The sequence below is a fragment of the Pseudophryne corroboree genome, chromosome 8 (genome assembly GCF_028390025.1).
Source record: "Pseudophryne corroboree isolate aPseCor3 chromosome 8, aPseCor3.hap2, whole genome shotgun sequence".
In the NCBI taxonomy this organism is placed as follows: domain Eukaryota; kingdom Metazoa; phylum Chordata; class Amphibia; order Anura; family Myobatrachidae; genus Pseudophryne; species Pseudophryne corroboree.
This window is the reverse complement of record NC_086451.1, coordinates 55498935-55515726: the sequence shown is the minus strand read 5'-3', so window position 1 is coordinate 55515726 and position 16792 is coordinate 55498935. Positions and strand designations below refer to the sequence as shown.

The 16792-nt window shown below is 47.9% G+C and overlaps 1 protein-coding gene across 5 annotated transcripts in view; it reads right to left on the bottom strand.

Annotated features, from left to right (window-relative positions):
* Positions 1–16792, bottom strand: part of PHF8 (PHD finger protein 8) — a 111940-nt gene that overhangs the window by 7774 nt on the left and 87374 nt on the right. For all 5 annotated transcript variants that reach the window (XR_010182956.1, XR_010182957.1, XM_063936406.1 and 2 more), the window contains exons 16-21: positions 14719–14808; positions 14517–14640; positions 13154–13503; positions 11132–11227; positions 10107–10216; positions 9738–10011 (exon numbers count right to left, since the gene is read on the bottom strand). Coding sequence is in view for 3 of the 5 variants with exons in the window: in XM_063936406.1 (XP_063792476.1) it covers positions 9738–10011; positions 10107–10216; positions 11132–11227; positions 13154–13503; positions 14517–14640; positions 14719–14808 (1044 nt within the window). In the remaining 2 variants the exon portion in view is untranslated. The remainder of the gene's footprint in view (positions 1–9737; positions 10012–10106; positions 10217–11131; positions 11228–13153; positions 13504–14516; positions 14641–14718; positions 14809–16792) is intronic.

Sequence of the window (16792 nt, the reverse complement as noted above, 5' to 3'; positions counted from 1 at the left end):
GCGTCCACCGCCACTGCCTGTGGGTCTCTTGACCTGGAACAATACCACTTGAGCTTCTTGTTGAGACAAGCGGCCATCATGTCGATATGTGGACATCCCCATCGACGTGTCAAGCACCTGAACACCTCCGGGTGAAGACCTCACTCCCCCGGGTGCAGGTCGTGTCTGCTGAGGAAGTCTGCTTCCCAGTTGTCTACTCCCGAAATGAAGACCGCCGACAACGCCACAGCGTGTTTTTCTGCCCAGAGGAGAATTATTGATACCTCTGACATTGCTGCTCTGCTTTTATTTCTTCCGTCATTTTATGTACGTTACTGCCGTCACATTGTCCAACTGAACCTGAATGGCCCGATCTGAGTTCCAGAATGTTGATTGGAAGGACAACTTCCTGACTTGACCATCTTCCTTGAAACTGCACCCCCTGGGTGACCGCTCCCCAACCTCTGAGGCTTGCGTCGGTGGTTAGCAGAAACCAATATTGAAGCCCGAACCTTCGGCCCTCGATTAGGTAAGAAGTCTGTAGCCACCACAGAAGGGAGATCCTGGCCTTTGGCGACAGACTGATCTTCTGGTGCATGTGAAGATGCGATCCGGACCATTTGTCCAACCGATCCACCTGGAAGGGCCTCGCATGAAACCTTCTGTACTGAAGTGCCTCGTAAGAGGCCACCATTTTCCCCAGAAAGGCGAATGCATAGATGCACCGATATCCGGGTTGGTTTCTGGACATACCGAACCACTGACTGGATTATCCATGCCTTTTCCAACGGAAGAAAAACTTTCTGCGACTGTGTCCAGTATCATTCCCAGAAATGGGAGCCTACGAGTTGGCTCTAAATTAGATTTTAGAAGATTTAGTATCCACCCGTGATCCAGGAGTAGTCTGGTTGTGAGACCAATGCTGTCCAACAACCTTTCCCTGGACGGTGCCTTTATCAGAAGATCGTCCAGGTACGGAATAATATTCACTCCCTGCTTGCGAAGGAGAATCATCATCTCTGCCATCACCTTGGTGAACACTCTCGGTGCTGTGGAGACCAAACGGCAGGGCCTGGAACTGGTAGTGACAGTCATGTAGTGCAAAGCGTAGATAAGCTTGGTGAGGCGGACAGATCGGAATGTGAAGGTACACATCCTTGATATCCAGAGACACTAGGAATTCCCCCTCCTCCAGACCTGAGATCACCGCTCTCAGAGACTCCATCTTGAATGTGAACACTCGTAAGTATGGGTTCAACGATTTTAGATTCAAAATCGGTCTCACCGAACCGTCCGGTTTCAGTACTATAAACAAGTTGGAATAGTACCCCTTGTTGCGCAGATGAGGTGGAACTGGAACAATGACCTTAGTCTATACCAGTTTGTGAATGGCATCCTGTAAGGTTATACTTGCCTCTTGTGAAGCTGGTAAGCCTGATTTGAAGAATCTGTGAGGTGGGAGCTCCTGAAACTCCAGTCTGTAGCCCCTGGGAAATAAAATCTATGACCCAGGCATCCTGGCATGATGTTGTCCAGATGTGACTGAAATTCTTTAGTCAGGCTCCCATCTGCCAGTCTTCCAGGCCACGCAGTCCACAGTCATGCAGAAGGCTTTGAGGAAGCAGAACTGGAGCTCTGTTCCTGAGAACCGGCAGCTGCTGGTTTGCGTGGTTTACCTCTAGCGCTGGTGGCAGTAGAAGATCCTCAGACTTTGCTCTTAAACTTGGCCGTCCGAAAGGACTGTAGATTAGGACATGAGTAGGCCTTCCTGGCTGGGGGAGCTGCAGAAGGATAATATGTAGACTTTACCCGCAGTAGTTTTGGAGATCTATTTGTCCAGTTCATCTCCAAATAAGGCCTCGCCTGTGAAAGGTAGGCCTTCCACGCCTTTCCTGGAGTCCGCATCCATAGTCTACTGGCGTAACCACAAGCCCCTGCGTGCTGACACTGCCATAGCCGTAGTGCGTGCATTAAGCAAACCTACTTCTTTTATGGCTTCCACCATAAAGTTCGCAGAGTCCTGTATATGCTGCAGGAGTAACACAATCTCCCCCTAGATAAGGAATCCAACCCTTCAATAAGATTACACGACCATTTAGCAATGGCTCTAGCAATCCGCACACATGCTATAGTGGGACTCTGAGACACCCCAGCCGCTGTGTACAAAGATTTGAGTGTAGTCTCAATCTTACGATAAACAGCGTCCTTCAAGGAGGCTGCACCAGGGATGGGTAACACAATCTTCCGTGACAACCTGGACACAGATGCATCCACTATCGGTGGACTTTCCCATTTTTTCCTATCCTCAGGAGGAAAAGGAAAACATGAGAGTAACCTTTTAGGGATTTGAAATAATAAGAATTTACTTACCGATAATTCTATTTCTCGGAGTCCGTAGTGGATGCTGGGGTTCCTGAAAGGACCATAGGGGGGGGGGGGGGGGGGGGGGATAGCGGCTCCGCAGGAGACAGGGCACAAAAAGTAAAGCTTTCCGATCAGGTGGTGTGCACTGGCTCCTCCCCCTATGACCCTCCTCCAGACTCCAGTTAGGTACTGTGCCCGGACGAGCGTACACAATAAGGGAGGAATTTTGAATCCCGGGTAAGACTCATACCAGCCACACCAATCACACTGTACAACCTGTGATCTGAACCCAGTTAACAGTATGATAACAGCGGAGCCTCTGAAAAGATGGCTCACAACAACAATAACCCGATTTAGTTAGCAATAACTATGTACAAGTATTGCAGATAATCCGCACTTGGGATGGGCGCCCAGCATCCACTACGGACTCCGAGAAATAGAATTATCGGTAAGTAAATTCTTATTTTCTCTATCGTCCTTGTGGATGCTGGGGTTCCTGAAAGGACCATGGGGATTATACCAAAGCTCCCAAACGGGCGGGAGAGTGCGGATGACTCTGCAGCACCGAATGAGAGAACTCCAGGTCCTCTTTTGCCAGGGTATCAAATTTGTAGAATTTTACAAACGTGTTCTCCCCCGACCACGTAGCTGCTCGGCAAAGTTGTAATGCCGAGACCCCTCGGGCAGCCGCCCAAGATGAGCCCACCTTCCTTGTGGAATGGGCCTTAACAGATTTAGACTGTGGCAGGCCTGCCACAGAATGTGCAAGTTGAATTGTGCTACCAATCCCACGAGCAATCGACTGCTTAGAAGCAGAAGCACCCAGCATTGTTGGGTGCATACAGGATAAACAGCAAGTCAGATTTCCTGACTCCAGCCAACCTGGAAACTATATTTTCAGGGCCCTGATAACATCCAGCAACTTGGAGTCCTCCAAGTCCCTAGTAGCCGCAGGTACCACAATAAGCTGGTTCAGGTGAAACGCTGACACCACCTTAAGGAGAAACTGGGGACGAGTCCGCAGCTTTGCTCTGTCCGAATGGACAATCAGATATGGCTTTGTGAGATAAAGCCGCCAATTCTGACACTCGCCTGGCCGAGGCCAGGACCAACAGCATGGTCATTTTCCATGTGAGATATATCAAATCCACAGATTTGAGTTGTTTAAACCAATGTGATTTTTTAGGAATCCCAAAACTACGTTGAGATCGCCCAGTGCCACTGGAGACATCAAAGGGGCTGTATATGCAGTACTCCCTTAACAACTTCTGGACTTCAGGAACTGAAGCCAATTTCTTTCTGGAAGAAAATCAACAGGCCGAAATTTGAACCTTAATGGACCCAATTTGAGACCCATAGACACTCCTGTTTGCAGGAAATGTAGAAATTAACCTAGTTGAAATTCTTCCGTGGAGCCTTCCTGGACTCACACCCTGGCACATATTTTCACCTAAGTGGTGATAATGTTGTGCGGTCACCTCCTTCCTGGCTCTGACCAGGGTAGGGATGACCTCTTCCGGAATGCCTCTTTCCCTTAGGATCCGGCGTTCACCCGCCTTGGCGTCAACGCAGCTGCGGTAAGTCCCGGAACAGACACGGTTCTTGCCGAATCAAGACCCTTCTTAGTATCTCTTGAAGTTCCGGGAACCAAGTCCTTCTTGGCCAAACCGGAGCCACGAGTATAGTTCTTACTCCTCTCCTTCCTATCATTTTCAATACATTGGGTATGAAAAGCAGAGGATGGAACACATACACCGACTGGTACACCGACGGTGTTACCAGAGCGTCCCAGCTATTGCCTGAGTGTCTCTTGACCTGGCGCTTCAGGTGGGACGCCATCATAACCACCTTTGGTCTTTCCCAACGGTTTACAATCATGTGGAAACTTCCAGATTAAGTTTCCACTTTTCCGGGTGGAATTCATTTATGCTGAGGAAATCTTCCCAGTTGCCCACTCCCGGAATGAACACTGCTGACAGTGTTATCACATGATTTTCCGCCCAGCGAAGAATCCTTGCTGTCATTGCCCTCCTGCTTCTTGTGTCGCCCCGTCTGATAACGTGGGCGACCGCCATGATGATGTCCTACTGGATCAGCACCGGTTGACTTTGAAGCAGGAGTCTTCCTAGGCTCAGAGCATTGTAAATTGCCCTTAGCTCCAGTATATTCATGTGGAGAGAAGTCTCCAGACTTGACCACACTTCCTTGGAAATTTTTTCCCTGTGTGACTACTCCCCAGCCTCTCAGGCTGGTATCCGTGGTCCCCAAAACACAGTCCTGAATGCTGAGTGTGCTGCCCTCTAAAAGATGAGCACTCTGCAGCCCCCACAGAAGAGACACCCTTGTCCTTGGAGACAGGATTATCCGCTGATGCATCTGAAAATGCGATCCGGACCATTCGTCCAGCAAATCCCCTGAGATCTGCCGAATGGAATCGCTTCGTAAGAAGCCACCATTTTTCCCAGGACTCCTGTGCATTGATGCACTGATACTTGGCCTGGTTTTAGGAGGTTTCTGACTAGGTCGAATAACTCCTTGGCTTTTTCCTCCCGGAGGAACACCTTTTTCTGGACTATGCCCAGAATCATTCCTAGGAACAGCAGACGTATCGTCGGAAAACAGCTGCGATTCTTGGAATATTTAGAATCCAGTCGTGCTGTCGTAGAACTACTTTAGATAGTGCTCTTCCGACCTCCAACTGTTCTCTGGAACTTGCCCTTTTCAGGATATCGTCCAAGTAAGGGATAATTTAGATGCCTTTTTTCTTTGAAGAAACATCTTTTCGGCCATTACCTTGGTAAAAGGCCCGGGGTGCCGTGGATAATTCAAACGGCATCGTCTGAAACTGATATTGACAGTTCTGTACCACGAACCAGAGGTACCCTTGTTGAGAAGGGCAAATTTGGACATGGAGGTAATCCTTGATGTCCAGGGACACCATATAGTCCCCTTTTTTCCGGTTCGCTATCACTGCTCTGAGTGACTCCATCTCGATTTGAACCTTTTATGTAAGTGTTCAAAGATTTCAGTTTAGACTATGTCTCACCAAGCCGTCTGGCTTCAGTACCACAATATAGTGTGGAAAAATAATACCCTTTTCCTTGTTGTAGGAGGGGTACTTTGATTATCACCTGCTGGATATACAGCTTGTGAATTGTTTCCAATGCTGCCTCCCTGTCGGAGGGAGCCGTTGGTAAAGCAGACTTCAGAAACCTGCGAGGAGAAGATGTCTCGACTCTCCAATCTGTACCCCTGGGATAATACTTGTACTATCTAGGGGTCAACCTGCGAGTGATCCCACTGCGCGCTGAGACTCTTGAGACTACCCCCCCACCTTGAGTCCGCTTGCACGGCCCCAGCGTCATGCTGAGGACTTGGCAGACGCGGTGGAGGGCTTCTTTTCCTGGGAAGGGGCTGCCTGCTGCAGTCTACTTCCCTTACCTCTATGTCTGGGCAGATATGACTGGCCTTTTGCCTGCATGCCCTCATGGGAAAGGAAGGATTGAGGCTGAAAAGACGGTGTCTTTTTCAGCTGAGATGTAACTTGGGGTAAAAAGGTTGGATTTCCCAGCTGTTGCCGTGGTCCCCAGGTCCGATGGACCGACCCCAACTAACTCCTTCCCTTTATACGGCAATACTTCCATGTGCCGTATGGGATCTGTATCACCTGACCACTGTCGTGTCCATGACATCTTCTGGGTGATATGGACAACGTACTTATCTTGATGCCAGAGAGCAAATATCCCTCTGTGCATCTCACGTACATATATATAGAATGCATCCTATTAAATGCTCTATATGAATAAAATATTTTCAGTCAGGGAATCCGACCAAGCCAACCCAGCACTGCATCTCCAGGCTGATGGCGATCGCTGGTCGCAGTATAACCACCGTATGTGTGTATATACTTTTTAGGATATCTTTCCAGCTTCCTATCAGCTGGCTCCTTGAGGGCGGCCGTATCTGGAGACGGTAACGCCACTTGATAAGCGTGTGAGCGCCTTATCACCCTAAGGGGTGTTTCCCAACGCGCCCTAATTTCTGGCGGGAAAGGGTATAACGCCAATATTTGCTATCGGGGTAACCCCACGCATCATCACACACTTCATTTTATTTTATCTGATTCAGGAAAAACTACAGGTAGTTTTTTCACTCCCACATAATACCCTTTTTTGTGGTACTTGTAGTATCAGAAATATGCAACACCTCCTTCATTGCCCTTAACGTGTGGCCCTAATGAGAAATACGTTTGTTTATTCACCGTCGACACTGGATTCAGTGTCCGTGTCTGTGTCGACCGACTGAGGTAAATGGGCGTTTTTAACGCCCCTGACGGTGTTTCTGAGACGCCTGGACCGGTACTAATAGTTTGTCGGCCGTCTCACGTCGTCAACCGACCTTGCAGCGTGTTGACATTCTCACGTAATTCCCTAAATAAGCCATCCATTCCGGTGTCGACTCCCTAGAGAGTGACATCACCATTACAGGCAATTTCTCCGCCTCCTCACCAACATCGTCCTCATACATGTCGACACACACGTACCGACACACAGCACACACACCGGGAATGCTCTGACAGAGGACAGGACCCACACTAGCCCTTTGGGGAGACAGAGGGAGAGTTTGCCAGCACACACCAAAACGCTATAATTATATAGGGACAACCTTATATAAGTGTTTTCCCTTATAGCATCTTTATATATATCTCAATATCGCCAAAATCAGTGCCCCCCCTCTCTGTTTTAACCCTGTTTCTGTAGTGCAGTGCAGGGGAGAGCCTGGGAGCCTTCTCTCCAGGCTTTCTGTGAGAGAAAATGGCGCTGTGTGCTGAGGAGATAGGCCCCGCCCCTTTTTCGGCGGGCTCGTCTCCCGCTATTTAGTGAATCTTGGCAGGGGTTAAATATCTCCATATAGCCTCTGGGGGCTATATGTGAGGTATTTTTCGCCAAAAAAGGTTTTCATTTGCCTCCCAGGGCGCCCCCCTCCCAGCGCCCTGCACCCTCAGTGACTGCCGTGTGAAGTGTGCTGAGAGGAAAATGGCGCACAGCTGCAGTGCTGTGCGCTACCTTTAGAAGACTGCAGGAGTCTTCAGCCGCCGATTCTGGACCTCTTCTTACTTCAGCATCTGCAAGGGGGCCGGCGGCGCGGCTCCGGTGACCATCCAGGCTGTACCTGTGATCGTCCCTCTGGAGCTGATGTCCAGTAGCCAAGAAGCCAATCCATCCTGCACGCAGGTGAGTTCACTCCTTCTCCCCTAAGTCCCTCGTTGCAGTGATCCTGTTGCCAGCAGGACTCACTGTAAAATAAAAAACCTAAGCTAAACTTTCTCTAAGCAGCTCTTTAGGAGAGCCACCTAGATTGCACCCTTCTCGGCCGGGCACAAAAATCTAACTGGAGTCTGGAGGAGGGTCATAGGGGGAGGAGCCAGTGCACACCACCTGATCGGAAAGCTTTACTTTTTGTGCCCTGTCTCCTGCGGAGCCGCTATCCCCCCCCCCCCCCCCCCCCCCCCCCCCTATGGTCCTTTCAGGAACCCCAGCATCCACAAGGACGATAGAGAAATCTTATTAGGATTTACCCACGGTTCTTCAAACGGGATCAGTACTAAATGCCGCCGGACGGAATCCCGGCGATCGAAATCCCGACGCCGGAATCCCGACCACACAATCCCGACAGGGGTGGCGAGCAGAACGCAGCCCCTTGCGGGTTCGCTTCGCTCTCTACGCTCGGCACACTATTATATTCTCCCTCTATGGGTGTTGTGGACACCCACGGAGGGAGAATAGTCGGGATTCCGGCGTCGGGATTTCGACCGCCGGGATTCAGGCCGGCGGCATCTTGACCGCATCCCCTTCAAACAGGGTATTCAATTCCTTTGACACAGGAAGTGACTGAGGACTTCTTTTTTACATTAAAATAAGATTCCTCACACTCCTCTGTCACCTTATCAGGAATTTGTAGCACATCTCTGATAGCCTCCCTTCTGAATCCTCCTCCATGTCTGACCCCTCAGCGTCAGAGTCAGACTGCAGGATATGGACCAGAGTTCGTTTCTGTGGACAATTGGCAGGGGACTGAGACGCTTGTTTGGAGACTGAGTCTCTATTCATAATCTCATCCACAGACTGCCTTAAGTATTGCGTCTCTTTCTCATTGCAGGACAATTTATTAGAAAGATTTGAAATCATTCCCTTGAGGTAATCCTGCCACACTGGTTCAGCCCCGCTAGCCTGAGAAGGTGCACTACACTGAGTACAGAGTAGTGAGCTCCCTGGGGAAGAGCAACACTCAGCTGTACATAAAACACACACACACACACACACACACACACACACACACACACACACAGGAAAGGTTAAAAGCACAATTAACCCACAAAGAGCCCTTCCAGGGAGGCACAGAGAATTTTGGAGCCAGCCCACAGCGCCCTTATCGCTAATGCCAAGCTTAGCCGGGTTGCCGACTAAGTACCCAGATTGGGGATTTAGTACACTAATATCGCTCCCCCCCTGCTATGACTCCCTAGTACCGCTGAGGTAATCTGGAATCTCTACAGAGGAGCTGCGCGTCCCTGTCAGTCAGCGTCTGTGTCCACTGCAGAGGGAAAATGGCGCTGGTGAGCTGCTGGATCCTCTCATAGTGAAGCCCCGCCCCTTCAATGGCGCACGGTCTTCCTGCTTTTTTTTATACTGGCTGAGGAAATTTTGTGCTTAAAATGGAGCAGAACTGTTTTAAGGCTATGTTTGCCAGTTTGGGTACTGTGTACAGTGTACTGAGACGCAGTTGTGTATGGTGTCTGGAGACGCAATCCACCCCGGTTAGAAGCCGTGCTTCTCTGTACCCTCATGTCGCCATAATGCCCGGCGACCCGCTAGCCGGGATGCCGGCTTAGTACTCACCACTCTTCTTTCTTCTGTCTCTGTGAGGGGTGGTGGCGTGCTGCCGGAATGTACGCTCTCCGTGGTGGGGCTTGCGAATAGTTCCCTCAGGAACTAGTGTCCTGTCAGCGGGGAATGGTACCATTAACCCTTCAAGAGGTTGGGCCGTTCCCCCCCCCCTAGGTTCCACGAAGCAGGCCGGCTGGTGCCATCCAGTCCTGCCTGAAAATAACAAACATACAAAATAAATGCAAAAAACTTTTCAGGATCTTCCAGCGACGTGACCGGCTCCTCTGGGCACATTTTCTAAACTGAGCCTCGTAGTAGGGGCATAGAGGGAGAAGCCAACCCACACTATCAAATTCTTAAAGTGCCCATGGCTCCTAGTGGGCCCGTCTATACCCCATGGTACTAAATGGAACCCCAGTATCCTCTAGGACGGAAGTGAAATTTATTATTAAGACCATGACACGTGTTTTTTTTCCATACAGTCTATTCAACACACAAATACCTTACCTTGAACTACTTGACTTGCTGGAGAGGTAGCAGAAAGACGCCGATGGGAAAGGAAGACACCGGGTGCCATTGGAGTAGTGCCACGATTGACCTGAGCCATGCCGAATATATTGGGTCCGGCTGTATACTCGTGATCAGCCAGGCTGCCGGAGAAAACCTCCACCTGTGGTTCAGGTGGAGGTGGGTCTGGTTCAGATGGAAGAATTGGAGGTTCTGGTTCATTTTGTGGCTTCTTCTTAATGGGAATTTTCTTCTTCTGTGATTTCTGTTGTTCCTGAACAATGTAAAACAAATAAGGAAGCATTTCATGGCTTTTTTCCATGTGTTGCTATCTGTCTACAGTATTGGCTCGCCATTCCGCTCATTTACCTGCTGAGAAAGTCTTGCTGCAGCAACTGCTAACCCAGTCTCCACTGAGGCCACACGTGTACCCTCACGAACTGGACGGGCCTGTTTTGGAAGTGTTGGGGTGACACGTGCTGAAGGAAAAAGCAGATATTCGAGTCATGTCAACAGTTATATTTACCCTATAGCCTACGGCAAAATCTTTCCTCTTATACATAGGGCCTACAAAAGCATTTGATATAAGGGGTAAAAAGCTAGTCAATACCTTGACAATAGATTTCAGATTCCAAGGGTTGAAACCATACTTTGTAGTCTTCAATAAGTTAGGACTCTTAATACATTATTATAAAGGTCTCACTGTCACCAATTGTTACATGGGAGGCATAGTGGTTAGCACTGCTGCCTAATATGGGCTGGATTCAGAGTTGGACGCATCTGCAGTCTCATCGCCGGATGGCCGCGGCAGGCTGCTTACTTGCTTATGACTGCATGTGGATGTTAACCCCACCCACTGTGAAGGTCTGCAGCTGCAAGGGCCATCCTTAGTATGTAGAATAGAACCCACCACTGGGTGCAAAAAATCCCTGAAACACGCTTGGACGGAGCACCAAGGTCAGCCCACAAGTCGGCTACTAGACAGAACAAATACCTGCGCTCACACGCTCACTGGCCATTACACGCACAGTGTGGTCCAAAGGAAGGATAAACCCCTACGCACTAGTGAACTACGTCTGCACGCTTAGGTCGGATTAGCGCATGCTGAAGTCCGCAGGATCCGTCATCATTGCCACCTGTGCCGTACTCAGAATCAGGCTCTATATGTGTACAGCGTGTGAATATTCCCCCCCTTGCCCATGTGAGGTTCTCCTGGAAGATCCAGTTCTCTTACAAAGCCCACAGTTTTTTTTAATTTATCAGTTCACATATAATGTATACAAAACTATCACACCGACTTCTCCAAAACACACCAAGAGATGGTAAACCAGGCAGTAACAAGGCTAAGAAGGGGAAGAACCAAATGCAGAAACAGAGTATTCCCTGGTGGATACCTTTCGGGTTCCAGGGAGCATCATCAGTCTGTTTCTTTTTCTTCGGGCGTGACCTCAGTGCTGGGTCGTCATCATCTGACTCCAGAGACGGATAAACTGAACAGCACAAGAGCATAAAGTCAATCTAAAATGATCACCATAGGAACAGTTTGAGAAAAGGGAGAACTTCTAACATACAATAAGGGGCAACATAAAACCAACTGGTACAAATCTACTGAACGGTATTTAAGATACTATTAACTGATTATTGGCCTGTGACTCAATTCTAGGTACAGAAGTCATAGGAGAGCTCTAAAAAAGAAGCTTCAAGTAGTCTTCACGCTAGGTTGTCAGATTTTTAAAGGGCAAAATGCGCCCTGTCCCTTTACCGGCGCCCCTGCTGAAACAGCCTGCCTGATACCGTGCAGATCTTTTCACATTAAACAGCTTGGGGGAAACCCAGTACCTCTGTAAGTGCTGGGCGCCCCCCCATTAGTGACACTGATGGCTGGGCACGCCTCCATTAGCGATACTGACGGGGGGCAGCGCTGCCCCCAAAAGGGGATCGCGCATGCTGCCCCGTACCGCATCCTAGAGGAAACACTATTCCAGTATGCATGACATATGTCACAAGTTGTACCAACAAATATAAAATATTGTTTCATTTGCTTGCTGCAGCATGTGTCGCTGCTAAAGAATTAATTCAGTCTCCAAAGTCATTAATTTGGAGGTGACAGAAGCAGAAACATGGCAGATTCATATAACCAATTTATAAGTGGCCTTGATCAATTTTTGGCCATTCACAGAATGCATTGGGCATTCACAAAATGCAGTCTTTAATTCTATATAAAGTGTAATTTACTTTAAAAACACCTGGGTTTAAGTACTGAACATAACTTTAGGAATGCTTGCTATACTATCCCTTTAAACCAGGACATTCGTGAATTACACAGGTTCTGTGGCTGGCTCACTTCAAGCCGTCATTTCATCTGGTTTTAATCAGCCACAGAACCTGTGTAATTCATGAGCGTCCCGGTTTAAAGGGATAGTATGGTAAGCCTATTTAAAGTTCCGTTCCCAGTTTATGGTAAGCCCTAACTTTAGGGTAAGTATAACCAAAACTGCTGGTCCGTAGCATGACTACTGCTATGTTACACGGTGAACGTCACAGCTTTCTCAATTCTCTTTCATTTTCTGCACTAGTTTATTTACATCACAAAGTTAACAGACAAGTTACATATTTACTTCGTATAGTACTAAAATTAGAGCCTGTAACAAGCAACATACAGTAGGCAGTGAAGAGTCTCAAAAATAGCTTCTATAACAGGCCTGGCCAACCTGTGGCTCTCCAGCTGTTGTAAAACTACAAGTCCCATCATGCTTTGCCACAGTTTTGCTATTAGGGAATGCTGGGATGTGTAGTTTCACAACATCTGGAGAGCCACAGGTTGGCCAGGCCTGTTCTATAATATAAGCAAGTAGCTAAGGGAGGAAAGTAAAGCTGGGTACACACTGGAGCGCTGTCAGGCCGATTTGCCCCTTCGTAACGACAAATCACCTACATCGCTCAGTGTGTACAGATGATTGCCTGCTCCCGCAGTCGCTAACGATGGATGCTAGCGACCTTGTTTGTGCTAGTTACATGACGGAAGATAATCATTCCACGGAACATGATCATTCCATCCGTCATTAAAGTTGTTCCAGTGTGTACACAGAATCTGGGCTTAAGGCGGAACGAATGCCCGTCACTCCAGTGTGCACCAATCTTTAAGTTGCTGCAAATGTGAGGAGAGTTTCCACAAAAGCTGCCCCTTGTGGGAGGAGCTTACCACAGTGGCAAACCCTGAAGGAGGGAAGAGGATGCTCTGTATACTCTATCAATAGCCATTTATTCCACTAAGCGAGAATGCACTCTATTGAAAATGTGCTTTAAAAATAAGTAGCAAAACCTCATTCTATAGTCTAAGAATGAATTTACAGACAAAATGTTGATCACCTGGCAAAGGTAACCATTTACAGTTTTTGGAAGGTGGTATAACCTACTGTATTCCGAGTCTTTGAAACAGGCTCCCAAAGTTTCCTGCTCATCTGCACTATCTTCATCCTCACTGTCCATACTGCGATGTGCTGGCCTCCGTACAGGCCTCTTTCCTGGCCGCAGAATAACTTTACTGTGTCCGATGCTTGCGCTGGTTCCATTGCTGCCGGCCTTGTTGTTCCCTGTGGCCTTACTGCCACCTTGTGTTCCACCTGTTGAAGCGCCGCTCTCTTGTCCAGCTGCCCACCAGGCCTGAAGGCTGGAAGGAGTGCAGGAGGAGGAGGAGGCCTGCAGATTTGCCATGCACAGCATGCCTTGGATGGCCTCCTGGGTGCTTGGGGAGGCGGGGGCTTCACTGTACAGAAAGAGATTTAGGGAAAGTTAGGCTCAGAATAAACCATGAAAGGAACAGGTAGTAGGTTGAGGTTTTAATACCAGAGAGAGAGTGGAAAACAGGATTTTCAATAAAGGTATGTTTATTATTTGCTGTCAGATCCCTTTCTCCAATGCTGTAGGGGGAAACGGACTATGCTCAAACCCTAAAAAACAGGGCGTTGGTAAATAAATAGGCTGGAAGGACATACCAGACAGGTTAGCCTGGCAGCATCAAAGAAAAGGATTTAATGGTGACTACAAATGAAAATTCCATTTGGTCACTACTACTGGGAGGGGAGGACTACCCAATTCGTAACAGCTGTCGCCACCGATGTGTTAACCTTATACTGTAGAACTTGGAAAGAGGACTAGATGGCTGGTTTACAGATCTCTAGATTGTCTGCTAAAGTCCAATCTCACATAACCCTCCAGTCCTAGTCAAGTATAAACCAAAGAGTAAAAGGCATGATGTAAGGCATGGGTCTTCAACCTACAGCCCTCCGGCTGCTGTGGAACTACATATCCTGGCACGCCCTGCCTTAGTTTTAGAATGCCTTACATGCTGGGATTTGTAGTTCCACAGCAGCTGGAGGGCCGAAGGTTGAAGACCCATAATGTAAGGTTTACTTAATGGCCATCTGAATCCAGTGTTTTACTGATGGTGGTGCAGAACGTCTGCCTTGTTCCGTTGCATCCAAAAGGTAGAACATAACCATGACTGTGTCCCTAATCTGCAGATAAATTAGATGATGATGAAAGATTCAGCAGAAAGTGTAACCATCAACACTTTCATTATCACATCAGGACTGAAGCACATATACTATATGTATAAGACCGATTCTGTACTGTTGACTTTCTAGAAATTACTTATATTGATAGCACGGCAGTATAAAAGGTTTAGGAGAGACACTAAAGAGCGCAGATGTTGGGCAAGCACATGGAAACAAGTAACGCAAGCTTAATTATTGAAGCAACCAAATTTCCTCTCCTTACTCAATTTCAGAGTAGTCTGGGCCTCCAACCTGTCGACTGGCTTTCAGAAGGTCTAAAATGCCACCGCTACTGGCACCAAGCTGGTCCCCATCAACCTCTCCCATTTCCTCATCCGTGGTGTAATCTTCCTGTTAAAGGGAAAAAAGCATTCAGCGGGATAGTTTCATAGGCAACAATAACATATAGCAAATGACTATTGTACTTGCCTCCACATCAAACTCCAGCTCACCAGGCTCTCTCACACGGTTAGGGTCTGAACACGGCTTTGCTCGTGGAAGTTTCCGTGGAAATTCTGCAGATACAGATGAAATAGAAAGCTAAAAGGAAGGACAAATCATTTAAAGTTTCTCACATTGTCGCCATTATATATTCCAACAGGAAATAGTTGCGAACTGAGTGCAAGTGAGCAAGGCCTGGATATAAATTGTGTAGATCACCAATGGATTAACAAAGTGATTAGCAGATGTAAAAATCAGACAATTCATGGGCACTACAACACATGGGCCTCCAATACAAGGGCAGTCCAACGAATGGGCCTCCAATACAAGGGCACTCCAAGGCATGTGCTTCCAATACAACGGCACGACATCACATGGCCTCCAATACAAGGGCAGTCCAATGCATGGGCCTCCAATATATGGCCACCCCAATGCATGGGCCTCCAAAACAAAGGCACTCCAACGCATAGGCCTCCAATACAAGGCCACGACATCACATGGCCTCCAATACAAGGGAGCAACAAAGCATGGGCCTCCAACACAAGGGCACTACATCACATGGGCCTCTAATACAAGGGAACTCAAACACACCGGCATTCAAACACGTAGAAAATATAATCCACGTAGCAGATAAATTCCATTGTCCATTTCTTCTTCCACAGTGTGGATGTTAGCATGCCTGGTTGCTTTGCATGCTACACACAGCGTTTGTATTAAGCTACTATTTTAGTTGTAGGTAGAATGCTCAATAACAAAAATGGATTTTAAATTGAGGGATTTAGTATAGATTACTTTTGGTTTTGGTGGAAAAAGCCCAGTTAGAGCTTCATCCTTTTGGAGAACATGCCAATGCATAAGAATATTCTCATGACTACATGCAGATTTATTGTATTGCATGACAAAGTAAGGAACTTTGTTTTGGGTCAATCTTTGCTTATGACCTGTTTCTATCAACTTATTATAATAAAACACTTTGCAGACACCCTTTCAGTGTTGTTTTATTGCAGAAATTTATTGGCATTGGATCTGTATAGTTGTTCATACATAAAGATGTCAGAACAATCTTCTTGAGCTGTACTCTCCTGGGAGGTTTTGTGACCATTTGGATGGTAGTTGCTAGAAAAAAAGGATGAAAATATAAAAAAAAAAGTCTACTTTCTATTAGGGATGAGCGGATTCGGTTCCCCGAACGTCACGTCCCGAGCCTGGATCAGAGTCTGGCTCGGGACCTCCAGCAAGACTCGGAAACCAGAACAAGGCAAAACGTCATCACCCCCGCTGTCGGATTCTCACGTGTTTTGGATTCGATATAAGGAGCCGCTCGTCGCCGTCATTTTCACTCCAGTCCTGGAGAGTGTAGCGAGAGGATGTGTCTCCTCAGTGTCTGTGCGGGAAAGTGGTGTGGCACTTGGGGTGGCGACCTGCTCTTTTGTGTCATTCCAGTTCTGTCTTGTGCTGCATCAGTCCAGTGGTGGGTGTCTTGTGCTGTATCAGTCCAGTCACAGTGGTGGTGTCCTGTGCTGCCATAAGTCCAGTGCTGCTGTATAAGTCCAGTGCAGTGCAGTGGTGCTGTCTTGTGCTACATCAGTCCAGTGGTGGTGTTCTGTGCTGCCATAAGTCCAGTACTACTGCCGTACAAGTCCAGTCCAGGGGTACTGCCGTACAAGTCCAGGGGTACTGCCGTATAAGTCCTGCGGTACTGCCGTATAAGTCTACCAATATTGTGCGTGCATTACATCTGGGCAAATTCCAGCACGTCCCATGCTTTGCACACACAATTAATTTGGTGGTGTCAAATTTTTTTAAAAATGACAGGGGCATGCAGGAGATGCTGTCGGTGGCCCGAAAAATTGCAGGCCACTTTCGATATTCAGCCACTGCGTGCCACTCCTAGATGGACCAGGTGTTTGTGCCACACACTTGTGTCACTTAGCTTAGTCATCCAGCTACCTCATTGCACCTCTTTTTCTTCTTTGCATGATGAGCTGTTTGGGGCCTAGTTTTAAAAGTGCCATCCTGTCTGCCACTGCAGTGCCACTCTTAGATGGGCCAGGTGTT